A 19,356-nucleotide genomic window follows, 5' to 3' on the forward strand; every position below is an offset into this window, starting at 1 on the left:
GGTGACTGCAGGTGCTAGTGTGCCGGAACCAGATGACATCCCTAAAGAGACAGCTTGTTCTAAGTCCCTTGCTGTACCCATCCGGAAGGAGCCCATGTGAGGAGTGTCTCCAGGTGAGCTGGATGAGGTAAGCGAGGGCTGGGTCATTGATTGGGGTACCCCCAGAAGCAAAAGAAGGACTGTTACAGATTTCACAGGTTTGGTTATTGTTCTGTTTGGGGTTAAATAGTTCCCTTCTGACAGAATAATGATATGCGGGTAAATATATGTGGGAATGTGGATCTGATATTTCTCTGCTGGGAGGATTATAATCCCCTTCCAGTAGTGATGTAAAGAGTACAGTTCGTATGTAAAGATAGGTTGTTGTGCATTTTGTCTTCTCTTAGGTACTTCAGAGATGGGACGGCTGTCCATCTCCACCGCTCCGGAGGACAAGAAATGTGGTGAGTCAGAGTATTCCTCCTGTGGGAGTAATGCTCAGGCTCCAAAGTGTATGTGTCTAGCTGCAGGGAGCTGTAGTTAGGATTGTAGGTTGAAGTCTATAGTGTACAGTGTATATACGTGACAGAAATGTAAATATCTATTTTTGTACGTAATTTATTTGTACTATAGCCCTGTCCAAGTTATTTCCTTTCCCCATCCAACTTGTAACATGGGATGCCCTTGCTCCTGGGCCCAGGAGTAATTTTTCAATTTCATTTCTCACAGCTGGGGACCAGCTATAATTTGGTGGGGGGTGAGTGTAGCACCCTCTACCTTAGGTAGGTGCTAAGTGTAAGGGTTTTTTTGTGCAAGCTGCCAGTGCAGGTAAATTTAAGCAAGCCTATACTGCGAGCTAGGCCTGTTTGTTTTTGATGGAAGAGACACAGTTGGTCCGCATGCCCGGAGTAAGTCCTTCAGGAAGGATCCAGGGCAGGTGTCGGTGAGTGGAGAGCACAGTGGAGAGGTCTGGAAGAGACTTGCCATGGGGAGCTGGATGTAGAGCCAGAGGGAGAGACTGTGGAGTTTGTGTAAAATCGATGCAGCCATGAAGGCGAGCAGGATTTGCAAGTTGGACTTGCTGGGATCAGTAGTCCATCACCAATTAATGTTCTCAAGTAAATGGTTGCTGCCATAAAGGGATGCTGCAGGCCCCGGCCTACAAAGGATCATCAAGTAAATTCACTGGGACTTATTCAGAGTGAGGCCTGGTCATGTTCTGATGGCATGACAGGATTACTAAGACTGTGACAGAAAGTCATGGCTGAAGGAAGAAGTGTTCTGAGGTAAAAGTCTGTCAAGTTTAGGGTCAGCCATCTTGCCCTTCTGAGAAGTCCCTTCCCCATCAACCCCATCAACATGGGGACAAGGTGCTTTGGGGGGACCCCAAAGCACCCACCCCATGTTGAGGGCATGTGGCCTAGTACGATTCAGGAGAGGGGGCTCTCTCTTGCCCCCCCCCCTTTTCCTGTGGCCTGCCAGGTTGCATGCTCCAATAATGGTCTGGCATGGATTTTGGGGGGACCCCCACACCATTTTTTTAAATTTGGCGCAGGGTTCCAGTTAAAATCCATACCAGACCTAAAGGACCTGGTATGAATTTTGGGGGGGACCCCCACACCGTTTTTTTTTTATTTTGGCATGGAGTTCCCCTTAATATCCATACTAAACCTGAAGGGCCTGGTATGGATCTTGGGGGAGACCCCGACACCATTTTTTTCAATGATTTTTTATGTATATTGCTGGGATCTGGCAACACACTACAGCTGCAAGCAATTTTGAATGAAACATTTTCCTTTAGAAATGCTATTTTATTGTGGTGCTGTTATAAACATGGAAAAGAGACAGACTAAGGACACCCCCCAGGCACGATATTTAAAGGAATATTTCATTTTTATTGTTTAACTTTAAAGTGGAGTTCCACACAAAAATGGAACTTCCGCTTTTCGGAACCCTCCCCCCCTCCGGTGTCACATTTGGCACCTTTCAGGGGGGAGGGGGGTGCAGATACCTGTCTAAGACAGGTATTTGCACCCACTTCCGGCATAGACTCCCATGGGAGTCTATGCCTCTTCCCGTCCCCACCGCGCTGTCTGCAGGGAACACACAGCTCCCAGGAGAGAGCGGGGACCACTAGGGACGTGCTCCGCGACTCGCGCATGCGCAGTAGGGAACCGGGAAGTGAAGCCGCAACGCTTCACTTCCTGATTCCCTCACCTAGGATGGCGGGTTCTCGGCGTCCCCTGCTGACATCGCTGGACCCTGGGACAGGTAAGTGGCCATGTATTAAAAGTCAGAAGCTGCAGTATTTGTAGCTGCTGGCTTTTAATATTTTTTTTTTTTGGCGGTGTGGGTGAACCCCCGCTTTAAGCATTATTAAAATCACTGCACCCGAAAAAACATTCGTTTTTAAAACTTTTTTTTTTTTTTGCATTGATATATGTCCCCTGGGGCAGGACCCAGGTCCCCAAACACTTTTTATGGCAATATATTGCATATAAGCCTTTAAAATGACCACTTTTGTTTTTTCATGTTCGTGTCCCATAAACTTTAACGGTGTTCGCATGTTTGCACCAATTTTTTGCATGTTCGCATGTTCTGGTGTGAACCGAACTGGGGGTTGTTTGGCTCATCTCTACTGGCCAGGCATCCTAATCCAGCAATTAGCTTCCCTGCACAGATTCAAACAGGAAAGCCTTACTTTGAGTCCACTCAAGGTTCTCATTTGACCCAAAACACGTTGGCTGTCTTTTAATACAATATCAATTAATGAATTTGGACATTTTTATCTTTTGGTTTGGCACTCCTTCCATATATGCACATCTTTTTCTGGTAACCTGCTGGAGTACCCACAGTAGGGTAGCCTGTGAGCAGCCCAACCTGAGCCAGTGGGCTCAATTGTTTTTTCACCTCTAACTGGATGCCCTTTTTTTTCAATGGAGTCTAATTGCCAGCAAAGGCGATGTTAGCTAGGATTCATCTGTTATGCCCTGTACACACGGTCGGATTTTCAGACGGAAAAAGTGCGATCAGATTGTGTTGTCGGAAATTCCGATCGTGTGTGGGCTCCATCTGACTTTTTCCGTCGGAATTTCCGACACACAAAGTTTCAGAGCAGGCTATAAAATTTTCCGACAACAAAATCCGATCGGTTAAATTCCGATCGTGTGTACACAATCCGACGCACAAAGTGCCACGCATGCTCAGAATAAATTAAGAGACGAAAGCTATTGGCTACTGCCCCGTTTATAGTCCCGACGTACGTGTTTTACGTCACCGCGTTCAGAACATTTGGACTTTCCGACAACTTTGTGCGACCGTGTGTATGAAAGACAAGTTTGAGCCAACATCCGTCTGAAAAAATCCATGGACTTTGTTGTCGGAATGTCCGAATAAAGTCCGATCGTGTGTACAGGGCATTATTATTATTATCATTATTATTATTATTAACAACAACAATAATCTGGGTCTACGTGCGTTTCTTGTCTGTTCTTCAAATGTATCTGTTCCTTGAGTGGACAGGAAGCAGGGCAATCCTTCTATAAGGCCAATGGGTTATGGATTCAAACTTTACAACCATGTTTCACATGCCCTTCTCTTTTTTCTATGACCCAATGGATGTACTTAATTTTAATGTGGATAGATGCATGCACTGCCCTTCTGTATCATTATTAGACATGTGCATTCGTTTTCGTCCGAATGCATTTTCGTCCGAATTTCAGGTATTTTCGTTATCGTTTTGACAAACGATAACGAAAGTGCAGAATCCGAAAAACGAAAGATCCGACATAAACAAATGCTTTAATTTTGTTCTCGTTGCTACAACAGTTCGATATAGATAGGAGATTCGACATGATGATGACAATAACAATCTGTGTCTATCAAACCTGTGGTCGAATGTGCCTAACCTTAACTCTATTAGTCCAAGATTATTCTACATAGAGAGAAAAGATTCGACATGGAGAGAAAAGATTCGACGTAGGGGAGAAAAGATAAATAAAAATAATGATGATGATGAATGTTATTGGCTGATTGTAACCAAAGAGGAGGAGCAGTAAAATAGCTAGAACTAAGTTTTGAAAGTTCTAAGAAGATCCGACGGAGCAGGTAAACTATACAACGTCGTACAGTTTAGCTGCTCCGTCGAACCTTCTTTAAACATTCGACAGACACCATAAGCCTTCAATGACAGATTCGACCTTAATTTGGATTTTCGGACGAATGCAATTTTTAACGAAAAACAAAATAAATAAAAACGAATTTCAGGAGTAACTAAATAAATGTATTTTTCGGACGAAAGCGAAATTCCGAAACGAAATATTTCAGTGTGCACATGTCTATAGTTATTCACTACCTGGCAACAATCATATGGCCACCCGTTAGTGAAAAGGACATACCACTGTTGTTTCCACAGATCTTTTCTCTTAGGTCCATCATCTTTTTCTCTCGATCATGTTGATAAGCTTTAAAGAATGAAAGAAACATAAGACATATTTTCCATAGGTGTACATGGACATGCACATAGGAATACTGAGTTTAACAATGCAAAACACGAGATCTTTCTGGCAGCTAGAGTCAGTGCATTATCACAGCCTATTGTCAGGCAGGGGAAATGTACTGATCTATGACAAAATGTGTGCATGGAGCAAACTATACTCCTGCATTCAGATCTGTAGCAAAAAAAAAAAAAGAAAGGCTGTTGTATTTTGTGGTCGTGTGCATGAGCCCTAAGACTAGCACACAACAGCATGAAGTGGTCTTCGTCTCCCTGGAGTTCAGCGCTTTAAATTCAAAACATTCTACTTTAACCCTTTCATGACTAAGCCTATTTTTGAAATTTGGTGTTTACAAGTTAAAATCCGTATTTTTTGCTAGAAAATGACTTAGAACCCCCAAACATTATATATATTTTTTTAGCAGAGAATCTAGAGAATAAAATGGCGATTGTTGCAATATTTTTTATCACACGGTATTTGTGCAGCGGTGTTTTAAACGCAAATTTTTGGAAAAGTGACACTTTCATGAATTTTAAAAAATCCAAACAGTAAAGTTACCCCAATTTTTTTGTATAATGTGAAAGATGATGTTACGCCGAGTAAATAGATACCAAATATGTCACCCTTTATAATTGCACGCACTTGTGGAATGGCGACGAACTACGGTACCTTTGAATTTCCATAGGCGACGATTTAAAAAATTTTTACGGTTACCAGGTTTGAGCTACAGAGGAGGTCTAGGGCTAGAATTATTGCTCTCGCTCTGACGATCGCGGCGATACCTCACATGTGTGGTTTGAACACCGTTTACATATGCGGGCGCGACTTCCGTATGCGTTTTCTTCGCTGCGCGAGCTCGCGGGGACAGGGGCACTTTAAAAAATTTTTTTTTATTTTTTTATTTAATTTATTTATTTTTGTACTTTATAAATTGTGTTTAAAATTTTTTTTTTTTTTTTTTACTTTTATTGCTGTCACAAGCAATGTAAACATCCCTTGTGACAGTAATATGTGGTGACAGGTACTCTTTATGGAGGGATGGGGGGTCTAAAAGACCCCCCATCCCTCCTTTACACTTCAAAGTATTCAGATCGCCGAAAACGGCGATTCTGAATACTGTGTACTTTTTTAAATTCGGCGCCATTGGCAGCCGAGTAAACGGGAAGTGACGTCATGACGTCGCTTCCGCATTTACAAGAAGAAGGCTGGAACGAAGCCGCTCACAGCTTCGTTCCAGTCCGCCCCCAGCCGCCGAAGGCAGCCGAACGGACACCGGGCCTCCCGATCGCACGGGAGGCCCGGTAACAGCGGCGGGAGGCGGCGGGAGGCGGCGGGAGGGGGGGGATGTCCCCTCCCGCTCCTCCGGTATAACAGCCGAGCGGCTTTTAGCCGCATCGGTTGTTATACTCGGGTAGCCGATCGCCCGCTAAAAACAACGTTACCGGGATGATGCCTGCAGCTGCGGGCATCATCCCGGTATAACCCCGGAAAGCCGAGTACGCATATATGCGTTCGGTCGGCGGGAAGGGGTTTTAAACATTTGCATTCGCAATGCCTATTTTGATTTTAAAAATAATACTTTTATTTGATCAAAATGTAATCTGTCACAACCTTATATTTGAAACCCTCTAATTCTTACACTTGTCCTTGAGCTTTGCATTCCTTTTTGTAGGGCAAATTGTTAAAGTAGAACTAAAGACATTTTTTTTTTTTTTTTTTTGGTTTTTGGCCATCTGTATCCTATTGCAGAGTTTCCCCTTCACTTCCTGTCCCATATCCAATACACATAGCTCCCTACTGCCCCTGATTTCGAGGGACTGTCCCTGATTTGGAGCAATGTCCCTCTGTCTCTCTTTCCTCCTCATTTTGGTCTGATCTATATAGTTGTATATAAAAATCACTTTTTATCTTTCAAAAAGTGTTTCCCAGTGCTAAACCTTTCATCCAATTTCTAAATTGCTGCATTTGTAAATTTTAAAAGCCAATATAAAGGAATAGTAGTGGTAAAAAACAACCTTGTGGATTTAATTAACCTTTTTTTTTTGGTTAATTCTCCTTTAAGGGGGTGTGACAGGGGGGCGTGTCCTATGCCTACATACATTTGCTAGTAGGTGTCCCTCATTCCCATCTCAAAATGTTGGGAGGTATGCAACGCAGGACATGAGCAGAAATCCCTGCAAAGTGAGGGGATCCTGGGGTGTCACCAGAACGAGTGTTCCCTCTACTTCTCTTCTATTACTATTCTGAAGTCAACCCAAAATTTGGGATTTTCTTTTACTTTTGCTTTCCATGATAACAGTAAAGAGGACAAATAGAGAGGGGGAATCTCCCAAATGGGGACACAGACAGCAATAAAACCTGACAAGGGATATTACCCCTCTCCACTCCATCCAAAAATAAAAATGTTGCCTTTAGTGATACTTGAAGGAGCAACCAATAATGGTTCTCTATTGAATTTAGAGTTGTGAAGATGATGTGCCTAAATGGCACCTGGTGTAAAGATGGCTTTCAAGTGTGTTCTGAGTTTAACAGAGTATAAGAAGACTCATAGCAAAACTTTTTACTGGGCCTCAGGGGCGTCGGGAGGGGGTGGCTAGACGTGGCTGAAGCCCCGAATGTGCCCCCGAAAAGCCCAGAGCCTCAGGCATGCAGCTCACAATTGAAAGCCCAGAGCGGCGAGCGCCGGAACCGATCCCGAACGCCGCCGAGTTTGGCCGAGTGCCATAGTAGGTCCTGCCTTCTGGAGCCTGCAATGCTTATGATGGACATCCCCCTGGTCCAATGATGGGACCACGGGACGTGTGACGTCCATCATAGGCGCTGCAGGCTCCAGAAAGCGGGAATTACAATGCGGCCGCCGTGCCACATCCCCGCTCTGCGCTCAGGCGGCCGCTCTCCTCTCCTCTTTGGGTCCTCCTCCTCCTCTGACTGACTGCCTGGCTGCTGTGACACCGCACACCACAGTTGAGGTAGGTCAGGCAGTGTATGTAAATATCAGTGTATGTGGGTCAGTGTAGGTAGGTCAGTGTATGTAGGTCAGTGTAGGTAGGTCACTACCATCAGTGTAGGTAGGTCAGTGTATGTAGGTCAGTGTAGGTAGGTCACTACCATCAGTGTAGGTAGGTCAGTGTAGGTAGGTCAGTGTAGGTAGGTCACTACCATTAGTGTATGTAGGTCAGTGTATGTAGGTCAGTGTAGGTAGGTCACTACCATCAGTGTAGGTAGGTCAGTGTGTGTAGGTCAGTGTAGGTAGGTCAGTGTAGGTAGGTCACTACCATTAGTGTATGTAGGTCAGTGTAGGTAGGTCACTACCATCAGTGTAGGTAGGTCAGTGTATGTAGGTCAGTGTAGGTAGGTCAGTGTAGGTAGGTCACTACCATTAGTGCATGTAGGTCAGTGTATGTAGGTCAGTGTAGGTAGGTCACTACCATCAGTGTAGGTAGGTCAGTGTATGTAGGTCAGTGTAGGAAGGTCACTACCATCAGTGTATGTAGGTCAGTGTAGGAAGGTCACTACCATCAGTGTATGTAGGTCATTGTAGGTAGGTCACTACCTTCAGTGTATGTAGGTCAGTGTAGGTAGGTCACTACCATCAGTGTAGGTAGGTCAGTGTAGGTAGGTCAGTGTAGGTAGGTTAGTGTATGTAGGTCAGTGTAGGTAGGTCACTACCATCAGTGTATGTAGGTCAGTGTATGTAGGTCAGTGTAGGTAGGTCACTACCATCAGTGTATGTAGGTCAGTGTATGTAGGTCAGTGTAGGTAGGTCACTACCATCAGTGTTGGTAGGTCAGTGTATGTAGGTCAGTGTATGTAGGTCACTACCGTCAGTATATGAATGTCAGTGTATGTAGGTCAGTGTAGGTAGGTCACTACTGTCAGTGTAGGTAGGTCACTACCATCAGTGTAGGTAGGTCAGTGTAGGTAGGTCACTACTGTCAGTGTAGGTAGGGCAGTGTATGTAGGTCAGGTAGGTCACGGCCCAGCCAAAAAAAAAAAGGCCTGCGTCACGTGTACCCCCCCCCCCCCCCATTTCCGGCCTTGGACTTCGGGCTGAAGCCCCTGGTCTTTTTGCCACCTAGCAACGCCCCTGCTGGGCCTCATCATTATACACACTCCAAATCCAGGTACACATTTCTGAAGAAAGACACTTGGCTGGACACAATATGCATGTTATCTATGGTCCCTTGTTAAGTTTTTTTTTTAACAGTAACGTTTTTATTTATTTTCATAGGAGAAAATTTTCAGTACAAATCATAAAAGAAGTACAGTTGCAGATATGTAAATATAAAAAATCACAAGGGAGGATTAGACAAAAAAGAAGGATGTTAACAATCTAGAAAAGATAATATCAGATCTTACATTAAAAGGCAAGACATCTCAGATCATACCGTGATAGCAAGTATTCGTTTGTCATTGCATCATTATATTGGTAATAATGTATTCCCCACAGAAATAAAGGCACATTTTCTTAATATTTTTTGTGGGTATTCACATTATTTCTTAACCATGTTGGCTATGTGTGAGCCCAGAGGGTTCCTCCAGGGGAGCTCTTTCAGCAATACACATCTATCTAGAGGCCCATGCACCCCAAATTTTTTCAAATTTTTTGGGACATTTCCGGCTCATATACGTGAGCTTGTAAAGTGAAAGGGTCTTATCAATGAGTGCTTTCCACTGAAAGCGGAAAAACATTTTGGTGGGGAGTTGAAAGGTCTGTCGCATTTCATCAAATGAAAGAAGTTTGCCCTCTGGCATGATATGCTGTAGGATCTTAATTTCAAAGTTTGCCCACACTGCTGGGTCTGGAATCATTAACAAATGTGGCAATTTAAGGTTACCCCATAGTGGCGTATAGGGTGAAAAGGTTTGTGGCGGATTAATCTTAGCTGTCAACTGTTCCCATACCCTGACAGTTGTGCGCATGGGGACCGTCATTGTATCTTGTGCCTTTGGGCCTCTGAATACCAGGTTACTCAAGGCTGAGTACGACCCCAATATGGCTGCCTTTAGGTTAACCGCCGGATTATTCTGTGACTGAACAAACCACCACCGTACCGTCACCAGTACTGCTGCCCAATAATATTGTTTGAAGCATGGCAGTGCCAACCCACCTGCAGATAGGGGAAGCTGCAGACTTGTTCTAGCCACCCTAGGGGTCTGACCCGCCCAAATGAAAGAATTGATCACTCGATCTAATTACTATGTAGCTGGGCGGTCCTCAATATGATACAGCACCTCATCCCAAAATTTAATGATTAAATCAGAGAAAAGGGAATATAGGGATTATGGCGGTGCCTTGGTGACTTGCAGGTACCTCATTCCCATCTGTAGAATGTCTGGCTGGGTGGTTGTTCTGGGGTGGAGGCTTCTAGGCCACCCGATGGTGCATATGTGAGGATGTCCCCTTGGTGCTCTTTGATTGGTGGTGGAGGTCAATCTACACTGACAGCTCGCAAACATATATATATATATTTGAATATTTGAATTTTTGATATTTTTCTTATATTCATTGTATTACTTGCCCGATTATATTTACTGATTGTTATATTTCTTTCATAGAATTACTGTAGCACTCTAGGTATTAATAACTTATCCCTGAAGAAGCCAATACTGGCGAAACATGTCGGATACCTAAAATACCTACCTACTGCATTGGCCGTTACATCTATGAGGCCAAGTGACGTGAAGCTCGCTACAGATATGTTTTTAGCATTTTTGCACACCATGCTTTTGTAATTCTATTAATTGTTATGTATTAATAAAAATTGTTTATTTTAATATTGGAACATATTGTGTTCTTCCTGGCACCGCCATAATCCCTATATTCCCTTTTCTCTGATTTAATCACTCGATCTAATTGCTTAAAGAATGATTCAGGTATAGGAACTGGGGTGTTCCTAAACACATATAAAAAATTTACACATATAAAACCACTTGTAGGGATATGTGGGGGGGAGGGATTAAGGGTGGCTGAGAGATTGGAAAAAGTATAGATTTGTTCCAATTAATGCGTATTCCAGAGAAGGAGCCAAATAGATCTATGGTTCTCAAGGTCTCCTCAAGGGAGTTAGAAGCGTCTGGGAGATAAAGGAGGGCGTCGTCCGCATAAAGGGAAATTTGTTCCTTCAGAGGGCCCACCTCCATTCCCCCTGTAACCACGGAGGACCTAATAAGTATAGCGAGAGGTTCAATAGCCAGGGCAAACAATCCCGGGGATAATGGACATCCCTGTCTCGTGCCCCTGTGTAATTTAAAGGGGGGGGGGAGGGATCCATTGGTTCTGACTCTGGCAGTGGGATTGGCATACATCAACTTGATCCATGAGATAAATTTAGGTCCGATGTTAAATTTTGCTAATACGTGCCAGAGATACGCCTTTTCGGCGTCTAGAGAGGCCACCACTCCAGGGGAATCTGTGGCCACCGCGTGGGATATATTCGTATACAACCGTCGCAGGTTAATGTCTGTTCCCTTCCCTGGCATGAAACCGGTCTGGTCCCCATGAACCAGGGAAAGGATGACTGAGTTGAGCCGGTTCGCTAGAATTTTTGTGATTATCTTAGCGTCAACATTTAGTAGCGAGATAGGCCGGTATGACTTACAGAGCTCGGGGTCCTTACGGGGTTTAGGTATTACGACAATCACAGCCTCTGACATCGATGGGGGGAGGCATTGACCCTCCAGCATAGGTATCAGAAGCTCATGAAACTGGGGTGCCAGAGACTCGCTATTTGATTTATAAAATTCGGTCGGTAAACCGTCTGGGCCTGGGGATTTTGCAGATTGCAGTGATGAGATTGCCGTCTGCACTTCTTTAAGGGTAATAGGCGCGTCTTGTTTGCTTTTTTTTTCCTCTGATAAAACTGGAAATTCTACTTGTCCTAGAAAGTGTTGCAGGGCATCTATGGTGTAGTCTGCCCTAGACGTATACAGGAGTTCATAAAATTGGGCAAATTTTGCATTAATCATTGCAGGATCGGCCAGAGGATGTCCCATATCGTCCTTTATGTTGGCAATGTGTGTTATGGTGGAGCGCTCCCTAGCCAGCCATGCCAGCAGTTTCCCTGACCTCTCCCCCTGTTCAAATATCCTCTGCGACTGTGAGAGCAGGAGCTTGCGAGTCGCAGTTGCTCGCAACAACGCTATCTCACGGTGTAGGGCCTGAAGTGTGGCATAGGTCCCAGCATCTTTGGTATTGACATAGCTAGACTCCAGGCTCTGAGCCCGTCCCTCCGCCTCCTACAGTGCAAGCTTATTAGTTTTCCTGACTTTGTTAATGATCATGCGATACTGTCCTCGTGTATACGCCTTGAAGGCATCCCAAACCATTGGAGGGGGAGCTGTTGCTCTGTTCTGTAGCCAGTATGTATTCATCTCCCCCGCCACCTCAGGGGCGACACGCTCATCTGTTATCCAAAAACCCGAAACTCGCCAAAGGCCTGTGCCCACTGGCGAGTCCGTGTTAAGTTGCAAAAGCAGGGGGGCGTGGTCAGAAATGCCCCGCGGTAGGATCTTAACTTCCTGGACACGGGAGAGGATGGGACCACTGGCATAGAACAGATCAATTCTCGAGAATGAAGCGTCAGAGTGGCATGTATATTGCCTCTCCCTGGGGTACCGCCATCTCCATATATCAACAAGACCATATCCCTCCGCCCAGCGCATCAGTGGGGAATCAACAGCCCTATCGTCACCGAGTCTATCCATACTGGGGTCTGGGGGCATGTTAAAGTCTCCAGCCAAAAGTATGGCTGCTGCCGGATATTGAGCCAGTATAGGGGTCAGTTTGTGTAAAATTTTCACAGAGGCTGGGGGTGGAACATATAGGCCCACTACTACCATTTCAATCCTGTCGCACATAGCATGCATGACAACATACCTCCCCTCGGGATCTAGATGGAGATCCAACAATGTGAAGAGCAATGATTTGTGGATCAGGACACTGACTCCCCTGGAGTACGTAGAGTACATAGAGTGATAATAAGAACCCACCCAGGGCTTTTTTAGAGCCAGTATCCTGCTCCCTGTTAAGTGTGTCTCCTGCAAAATGAATATGTGTGGGTTATATTTTTTGATGTAAGTAAAGACCAAGGAGCGTTTTATCCTGGAATTCAGGCCTCGTACATTCCAAGACATAACATTAAAGGGACTCATTCTATTTCCCTGGGATATGTGCCACAGGATTGATACAACATGGACTCCATACAGAGCCTACACAGTAACATAATATACTTAGGGAAACATATATATATATGATTACGCAGTAATCTGAATATCTTGCACTCTCTAATAATAGCAAACTAGGATTGCAGATCTTGTTTTGAATAGAATACTGATTGTACACTCTGACACAGGTGAAAACCTTATGTATGGAAAATAAAAAGAAAAAGAAAAAAAACACAGCTACAAAATTGAAGCCTAACCTGGGGAAAAAACCCCTACTCCAAACTTTCCACCTGGATGCTTCTTCAGGAGAAGTAAAAAACCGCGCTGATTCTCCATCTTGAACTCTTAGACGGGCGGGAAATAACATGCTGTATTTGATCCTGCGGTTGCGTAGATCCATTTTGACTTGATCGAACGATCGTCTTAACTTTTGTGTGTCGATTGAAAAATCAGGAAAAATCATGAGTTTCGCTCCCTCATGGCGAAGCGCCTCGATCTTTCTCGCCTCCCGCAGAACTTGATCTCGATCTCGGAAATTCAGGAGCTTTAGTAAAAATGTGCGTGGAGGAGCTCCCGGGGGCCCCCGGGTAGCAGGCATTCTATGTGCCCTCTCCACCACAAAGACATCAGAGAACTTGGCATCTGGTAGAAGGGTACGCAGCAAGTGCTCAGTAAATGCTGTGGGGTCTTTACCTTCTGCGCCCTCTGGTAATCCCACTATCCGGAGGTTGTTCCTGCGATTTCTGTTCTCAGCATCCTCCGCACGTGCTTCCAAGACTTTCATTTTTGTTTGCAGCGTGCGGAGTGAGACTCCCTGATCTTGCAGTGTGTCCTCCACATCCCCCACTCTCCTTTCAGCTTCAGTGAGCCTAGAGCGGAAACAGTCCATGTCTCTGCGTATGAGGCTTATGTCCAGCTGCATGCTCTCTATTTTCCCTGTCAGGGTGGTTTGGCAGGTTGTAATAGCCTGCATGAGGGCCTCAAAGTTGTTCTGCTCCCGCAGCGCCGTGTCTGTGCCCTCAGCCTGAGACGCCATGCTGGTCGCCGTGGCAGGAGATAGGCGCGTGGTGGAGGCCGTTTTTTTCGGGGTATTTTTGGACTTACGAGACGACTGGGTGTATCTTCCTCCTGGCATACCGATCCCGAGTCACTCCGGTACCGTTCAAGCCCGGTTCTGGGTCGGATACTGCAGGGATTCGGATGTTATGCTGGCAGAGTCTCAGAGCTCCCTCAGGATACGTCTGGTCCGGTGGCCATCTTGGACACGCCCCCCCCCCCTTGTTAAGTTTAAGGCCTCATGCATACAGGGAGTTTTGTATAGCTGCTTTTAGAGTCTTTAATTCTTTAAATTGTGTAAAACCCCAAAAACAAAAATGTATTATATTGCAGCTTACCAATCATTAGATATGGTGGTTGCATTCATTTTCTTTTTTTAAGCTTTTTTCACTCTGTTTTTACCTGGTGACCTGGCCAGTAACACACCTCCTGTACTACAGCTCCCCTACACTGGATGAGGGGGCACAGGAGGCACAGCAGAGAGCACCATTATCAGTGTGGGGTGAGGGAAATGTTAAATGTATTGGCAGATTTAAACGCACTAACAAACTGAAGCTTAACTCCAGCTCATACTTTATAATCAGTTACAGCAAACATTTTTTCCCCCTTTTGGGATAAAGTTTTTACATGAATAAATAAAAGCGGATCGTTTTAACCACTTCAATACCAGGCACTTTCCTGCCCAGCTCAATTTTCAGCTTTCAGCGCTGTCACACTTTGAATGGCAATTCATGCAACACTGTAACCATGTGACATTTTTTTTTTTTTTTTCACACAAATAGTGCTTTCTTTTAGTGGTAATCACCACTGGGTTTTTTTTTTTTTTTTTTTTTTTGATAAACAAATAAAAAAAAATACCTGTAGATGACTGGGTGAGGTTCATCCCTAACTGGCTGATCTCATTTTCCAAAGACTGACCTTTATAAACTGGAAGACACAAAGTCAGGAGACATAATAGGTAGAATGAAGCTCTTACTTGTTAGAAGGGTCATCGTTTATCACAGTGCAAATCAGAGAGAATTATTTCCGAGGGTCTTTGTGTCCCTTCAACAACCAGATTCTACATTTCATTAGACAGTTTGATAAATCAGGCCCAGAGACTCTCCCTTCTTATGGATTGTGCCCACCATACTGTATAACTTACCAAGTGCTTCAATGATGCGGATGAGGATGATATTGGATCCCACAAGGAGGGTTACAATGACCCCTTTCCAGGAAGACCGCCAGAGTTTCTTCCCACTTTTATCTGTAGAGATTATCAATAAATCATTTGATAATAATAATATATATAGATAAAATCCTCCCTACTTTATATTTCTAGGACTCAGTAGAGTACAGGAATAAAGTGCAGTGGTGGGCTTCTCAACAGGTGAAGGGACAGGAGCCAATCCTATCTTACTGTATAGAGGAGGAAGTGATGTCACTGTGATGCAACTTCCTCCTCTACAGAACTACACTTTCCGGAAGTAGACTGGAGCTGTGGAACTTCCCAGCTTCAAGCCAATCACATGTTCATAGTAACAAGCCCCACTTCTCCATTAAAGTGTATCTAAATATAAAAACAAACATGTAATATATTGCAGCTTACCAGTCCTTAGATGTGGTGGCTGCATTAGCTTTCAATTTTTAAGCTAAGAACATTTTTAGCAAGTACAGAAAATACCTCTTGACCTTGCCAGAAATACAGTGTCCTTTCCACTTCCTGTGAACTGAAGAGAAAGCACAAACAATGGTATTCCTCTTTTGTAAACCAATAGTCCCATCAATCCACCATGTCCCTGAGATGAACCAGGTCAGACATGTTTGAAGTCCAGCCTGTGTGACAACCAAGGTCATACCTGGGAACATGTTGAAAGAATTCCTGAGAATGGGGGCAGAGTAGAGGCACGTATTGGTGGGTGGGACTAATAGCCAGGCTAATAAGGGCATGAATGTTTAGGAGATGAATGGGGTTCCCCAAGTCCCAGGGTGGTGGACATCTTTCCATGGATAGTGGTAATCAAAGATCTTTTGTACCATTTAGCCAAAATAAATGGGGAAATATTTAAACCATTTATGGTCCCCCACCATTTTATATGGGTGGGGCATGGAAAAGTCCTGCCCATCATCACCTATTTGAGAGGATAGCAATGAATTTGGTCGGACCATTGGTGAATTCCACTAGGGGCCACCAGTATATTCTTGTTTTAGATTATGCGACCCGCTATCTAGAAATGATTTCTTGAGAATGCCTTGAGAAAGACCAAGATCAACAAAGAAATATTACACATGTTCACCCACACTGGAATAGCAAAAAGAGATCCTTATGGATCAGGGGACTTCCTTTATATCAAAAGTGATGAAGGTTTTATTATACTGTCCATTGCTGAAGATCAACTAGTTAAGAACCTCTGAGAATCACCCACAAACTGATGGGTTGATGGAGGGGTTTAACATAACACAAAAAAGTATGTTGTACAAGGTAACTGACAAAGATTGGTGGGACTGGGATTGTCTTCTTTCCTGTGTCATGTTCGCACTCTACAAAGTCCCACAGTCTACAGAGGGATTTTTCTCATATTGAGATGTATGGTAGATGTTCCAACAGCCTACTAGATATTACAAAAGAGATTTGAAGGTCACACCCCATGGTAGTTTGGTTTACCATGTCTCTCAGATGCACAACCAAATTGTATAATAAGTGTTAGAAAACACTGTGCTATGTCTGTATGTACTACAGTAGACTGTTCAGTGTAGACATTGAGGTTAAGAATGGAAAGGATAAAATATGGGGTTGCTGTGTGTGACATATGAAGAATAAATGAATACATGGAGAACTATTGCCTTTGGAAGCAGAATGAGGAAGAAACATTTTTGCTTGAACTGGGCTGGGCAGAAGCACAGGGGTTGATTTACTAAAACCGGAGATTGCAAAATCTGGTGCAGCTCTGCATGGTAGCCAATCACCTTCTGACTTCAACATGTTCAATCAAGCTTTGACAAAAAAATCCTGGAACATTTATGTATAGATGTAAAAAACATTACAAATACCTTTTTTCCCCTGTTTTATACGTGATCACATTTCCTCTAAGCTCCACACAGCAGCACACTGATCTTCCCTGTGAATGGCTATGTGGTGGTGGTGGTGGTGGTGGGGGGGGGGGGGGGTGCATGCAAGCTGAAGTCTGATCATTGGAGGAGAGCACACTGAGTTCCCAGTATAGTCCCAGCTGCTTTTAATAGGAAAGCAGAGGGACTGGCAGGAACACCAGAGATTTCACACAAAGGAAGCAATACAAAGAGAACAGGAGACTTTTTCATACAAGTACATGGTACAGCAGGCATCAGGAATATGAAATGTTGGGTTTACATATTCTTTATGCAGCAGTGTTGGCAAGATCATAAGAAAAGGTACCAGAGGATATCGGAGAGAAAGTTAGGAGGGTGAAGGTTGAGTTTGGAGTGTGACTATGTGTAATACGGCAGGATAATAGAGTTTGACCTGATAAAGGACATGGCTGTCTGAAATCATTGCCAATGTTATTGCTGAATCTTTAAAAAACTCTTGATTTGTGATGAAACTTGTGGTTTGGACATTTCTATATCAGGAGGTTAATGTGGGAATCCCTCCAGTTGATATTCCTATAGTCCTATGTACTGTCCTATTTGGTGCTTGAATATGTGTTTGAAGCTCATTTACAGTTATGACATCATAACACATTTTCAATGTCTAATTTATGAGGTCAGGACCAAAAGGACAGACAAGGAGGTTGCCCATAATAACCGCATTTCATTGTCTTTTTCTTATCCTAAATCAGGAAAATGAAGCATGGAGTCTGAAATCCCCGAATCATGTGACACCGGTGATTCTTAGTGATGACTATTAATACTGGTGATCACTGATCTGCAATGATGCCTAAATCCCATCAATCGTTTTGACAATATTATAAGACAGAAGAGCTTCTTACCTGTTCTCTCCATGTCTGATAATACAAGAAAAGTCCTGAACTGCTGTACAGTAATGTCAGATCTAAAAGACTATATGTATGACATATCATGTAATATACTATGCATGGTGTGACTGCACTGCCACCCCCCTGTTCCTGTGTGGTCACCCGGGCTGAGATCTGCCCAGTCCAGTCTAACCATGAAGAATAGTGTGAAGACCATAACATCCTGTATTTCAGAGTATTGGAAAAAAAAAAATTGTCTGCAACAAAGTGCATATAGGGGACGCCCCTTTGGATTTTATAGGCAGAAAAAAGTAGAAAAAGTATTAACCATAAAAGGCACCAGCAGTGCCAACTTTATTGATATACAAAAGTGGAATAAAAAAATGTCTAAAGGACAAGACCAACATATACAATCAATATAAGGTGGATTGAAAAATAATATTGGCAAAAACATATAAAGCATACATGAATATCGTCACCCAATGCCAGCAACCCCGAACCATCACCTAAATGGGGTGACTATGGTGGGGGTAGGTGGCTGATGCATATCTCCCAACATGTTTCGGAAAGGACCGTAGTCACATTGGTGTATTCCTTCTTCAGGGGATTTGATTGACATACAGATGGGTGGAGGATAAATATTTCTTGTCTCTAGAACATAGATGTGAACATCAATGAATAACATAGCACGAAAAACAGAATCATAACAATGATCCATTTTGTAGCCATTTTTAGTATCACAAAAAATCAACAAACAAGTAGTAATGATAATCATAGTACTTACAAAATAAAACTCATGTCATGGGGAAAGAAGAAGCAGAAAAGTGTCAGCGTGCTGGTTGTAGAGGTCCACGGGTGACAGAGGGGGCGCCACGAGATAACACGCAAAATTCGACACAGCTGTGTATGTAGTCAGCTGAGGAAATCTGAGTAGAGGGTGTGTGAGGACTGGCCAATCACAGGCAACCCCGGGTCGTCCCGGCCGCCGCGTGATCACGCCTGACAGGCGGGGACATTTCCCAGGGGGCATACCTCAGGCACAGGGGCGCGCGGCGCAACCGCGCCCGCACCTGGCGCAATGACCTCACGCGTCGACGTGCCTCCGGCGGGAAGGCTTCGCCGTCGTCATAGAGACGGCGGCGGAGGCATGTGAGCGCTCCACCCCCCAAGCCAATCCAGGGCGGGAAGGAAAAACCATCACCGTCCTCGGCTGTGGCGGGGGGAGCCCACCCGCCGGGTGTCAGCGCGCAAGCAGCGCCGCAGGAACCACAGGCGTCCATGCTCGCCACCCAGTGGACAGATGTAAAAACAAACAAACCAGCTGATTGAATGTGGAGTGAAGGGGGAGGGAAGGAAGAGAGAGAAGGAAAACAGAACACAACAAAATTAAATAACATTGCACACCATAGGAACAGAAAGAGGACAGTAGTGATGCAACATCAAACTTAAATCAACAGTCAGAAAAATGACATCAGCACTTATTATCAAAAGATGAAATCATGTATAATTGGGAAAAGAGATGAAATAAAAATAAATATAAAAATGAAAGTCAATATAATATACAAATAAGATCTAAACTGTGAGGGTGGCCTACATGTTGAGTTCGCATACCCCTGACGAGAAACCTGGGAGAAAGGGCCTAAAGTTAAAGGCCTCATTCAATCCTGGTGGAAACATGGCTCGTAAGCTGTGAATCCACTTGAGTTCACATTGGAGGAGGCTTTTAT

The 19,356-nt window shown here is 44.1% G+C and overlaps 1 protein-coding gene across 3 annotated transcripts in view; it reads right to left on the reverse strand.

Moving 5' to 3' along the window:
* Nucleotides 1–17,734, reverse strand: part of LOC141105630 (killer cell lectin-like receptor subfamily G member 1) — a 38,574-nt gene extending 20,840 nt beyond the window's left edge. The window contains exons 1-4 of one of the 3 annotated variants that reach the window (XM_073595589.1): nt 17,645–17,734; nt 14,842–14,943; nt 14,556–14,624; nt 4,377–4,442 (exon numbers count right to left, since the gene is read on the reverse strand). In XM_073595589.1, the coding sequence (XP_073451690.1) occupies nt 4,377–4,442; nt 14,556–14,624; nt 14,842–14,943; nt 17,645–17,657 (250 nt within the window). In that variant the 5' untranslated portion in view covers nt 17,658–17,734. The remainder of the gene's footprint in view (nt 1–4,376; nt 4,443–14,555; nt 14,625–14,841; nt 14,944–17,644) is intronic. The other 2 variants (XM_073595590.1, XM_073595591.1) reach the window with 2 other exon arrangements.
* Nucleotides 17,735–19,356: the final 1,622 nt, after the last annotated feature.

This window comes from Aquarana catesbeiana, linkage group LG08, assembly GCF_042186555.1.
Source record: "Aquarana catesbeiana isolate 2022-GZ linkage group LG08, ASM4218655v1, whole genome shotgun sequence".
NCBI lineage: Eukaryota > Metazoa > Chordata > Amphibia > Anura > Ranidae > Aquarana > Aquarana catesbeiana.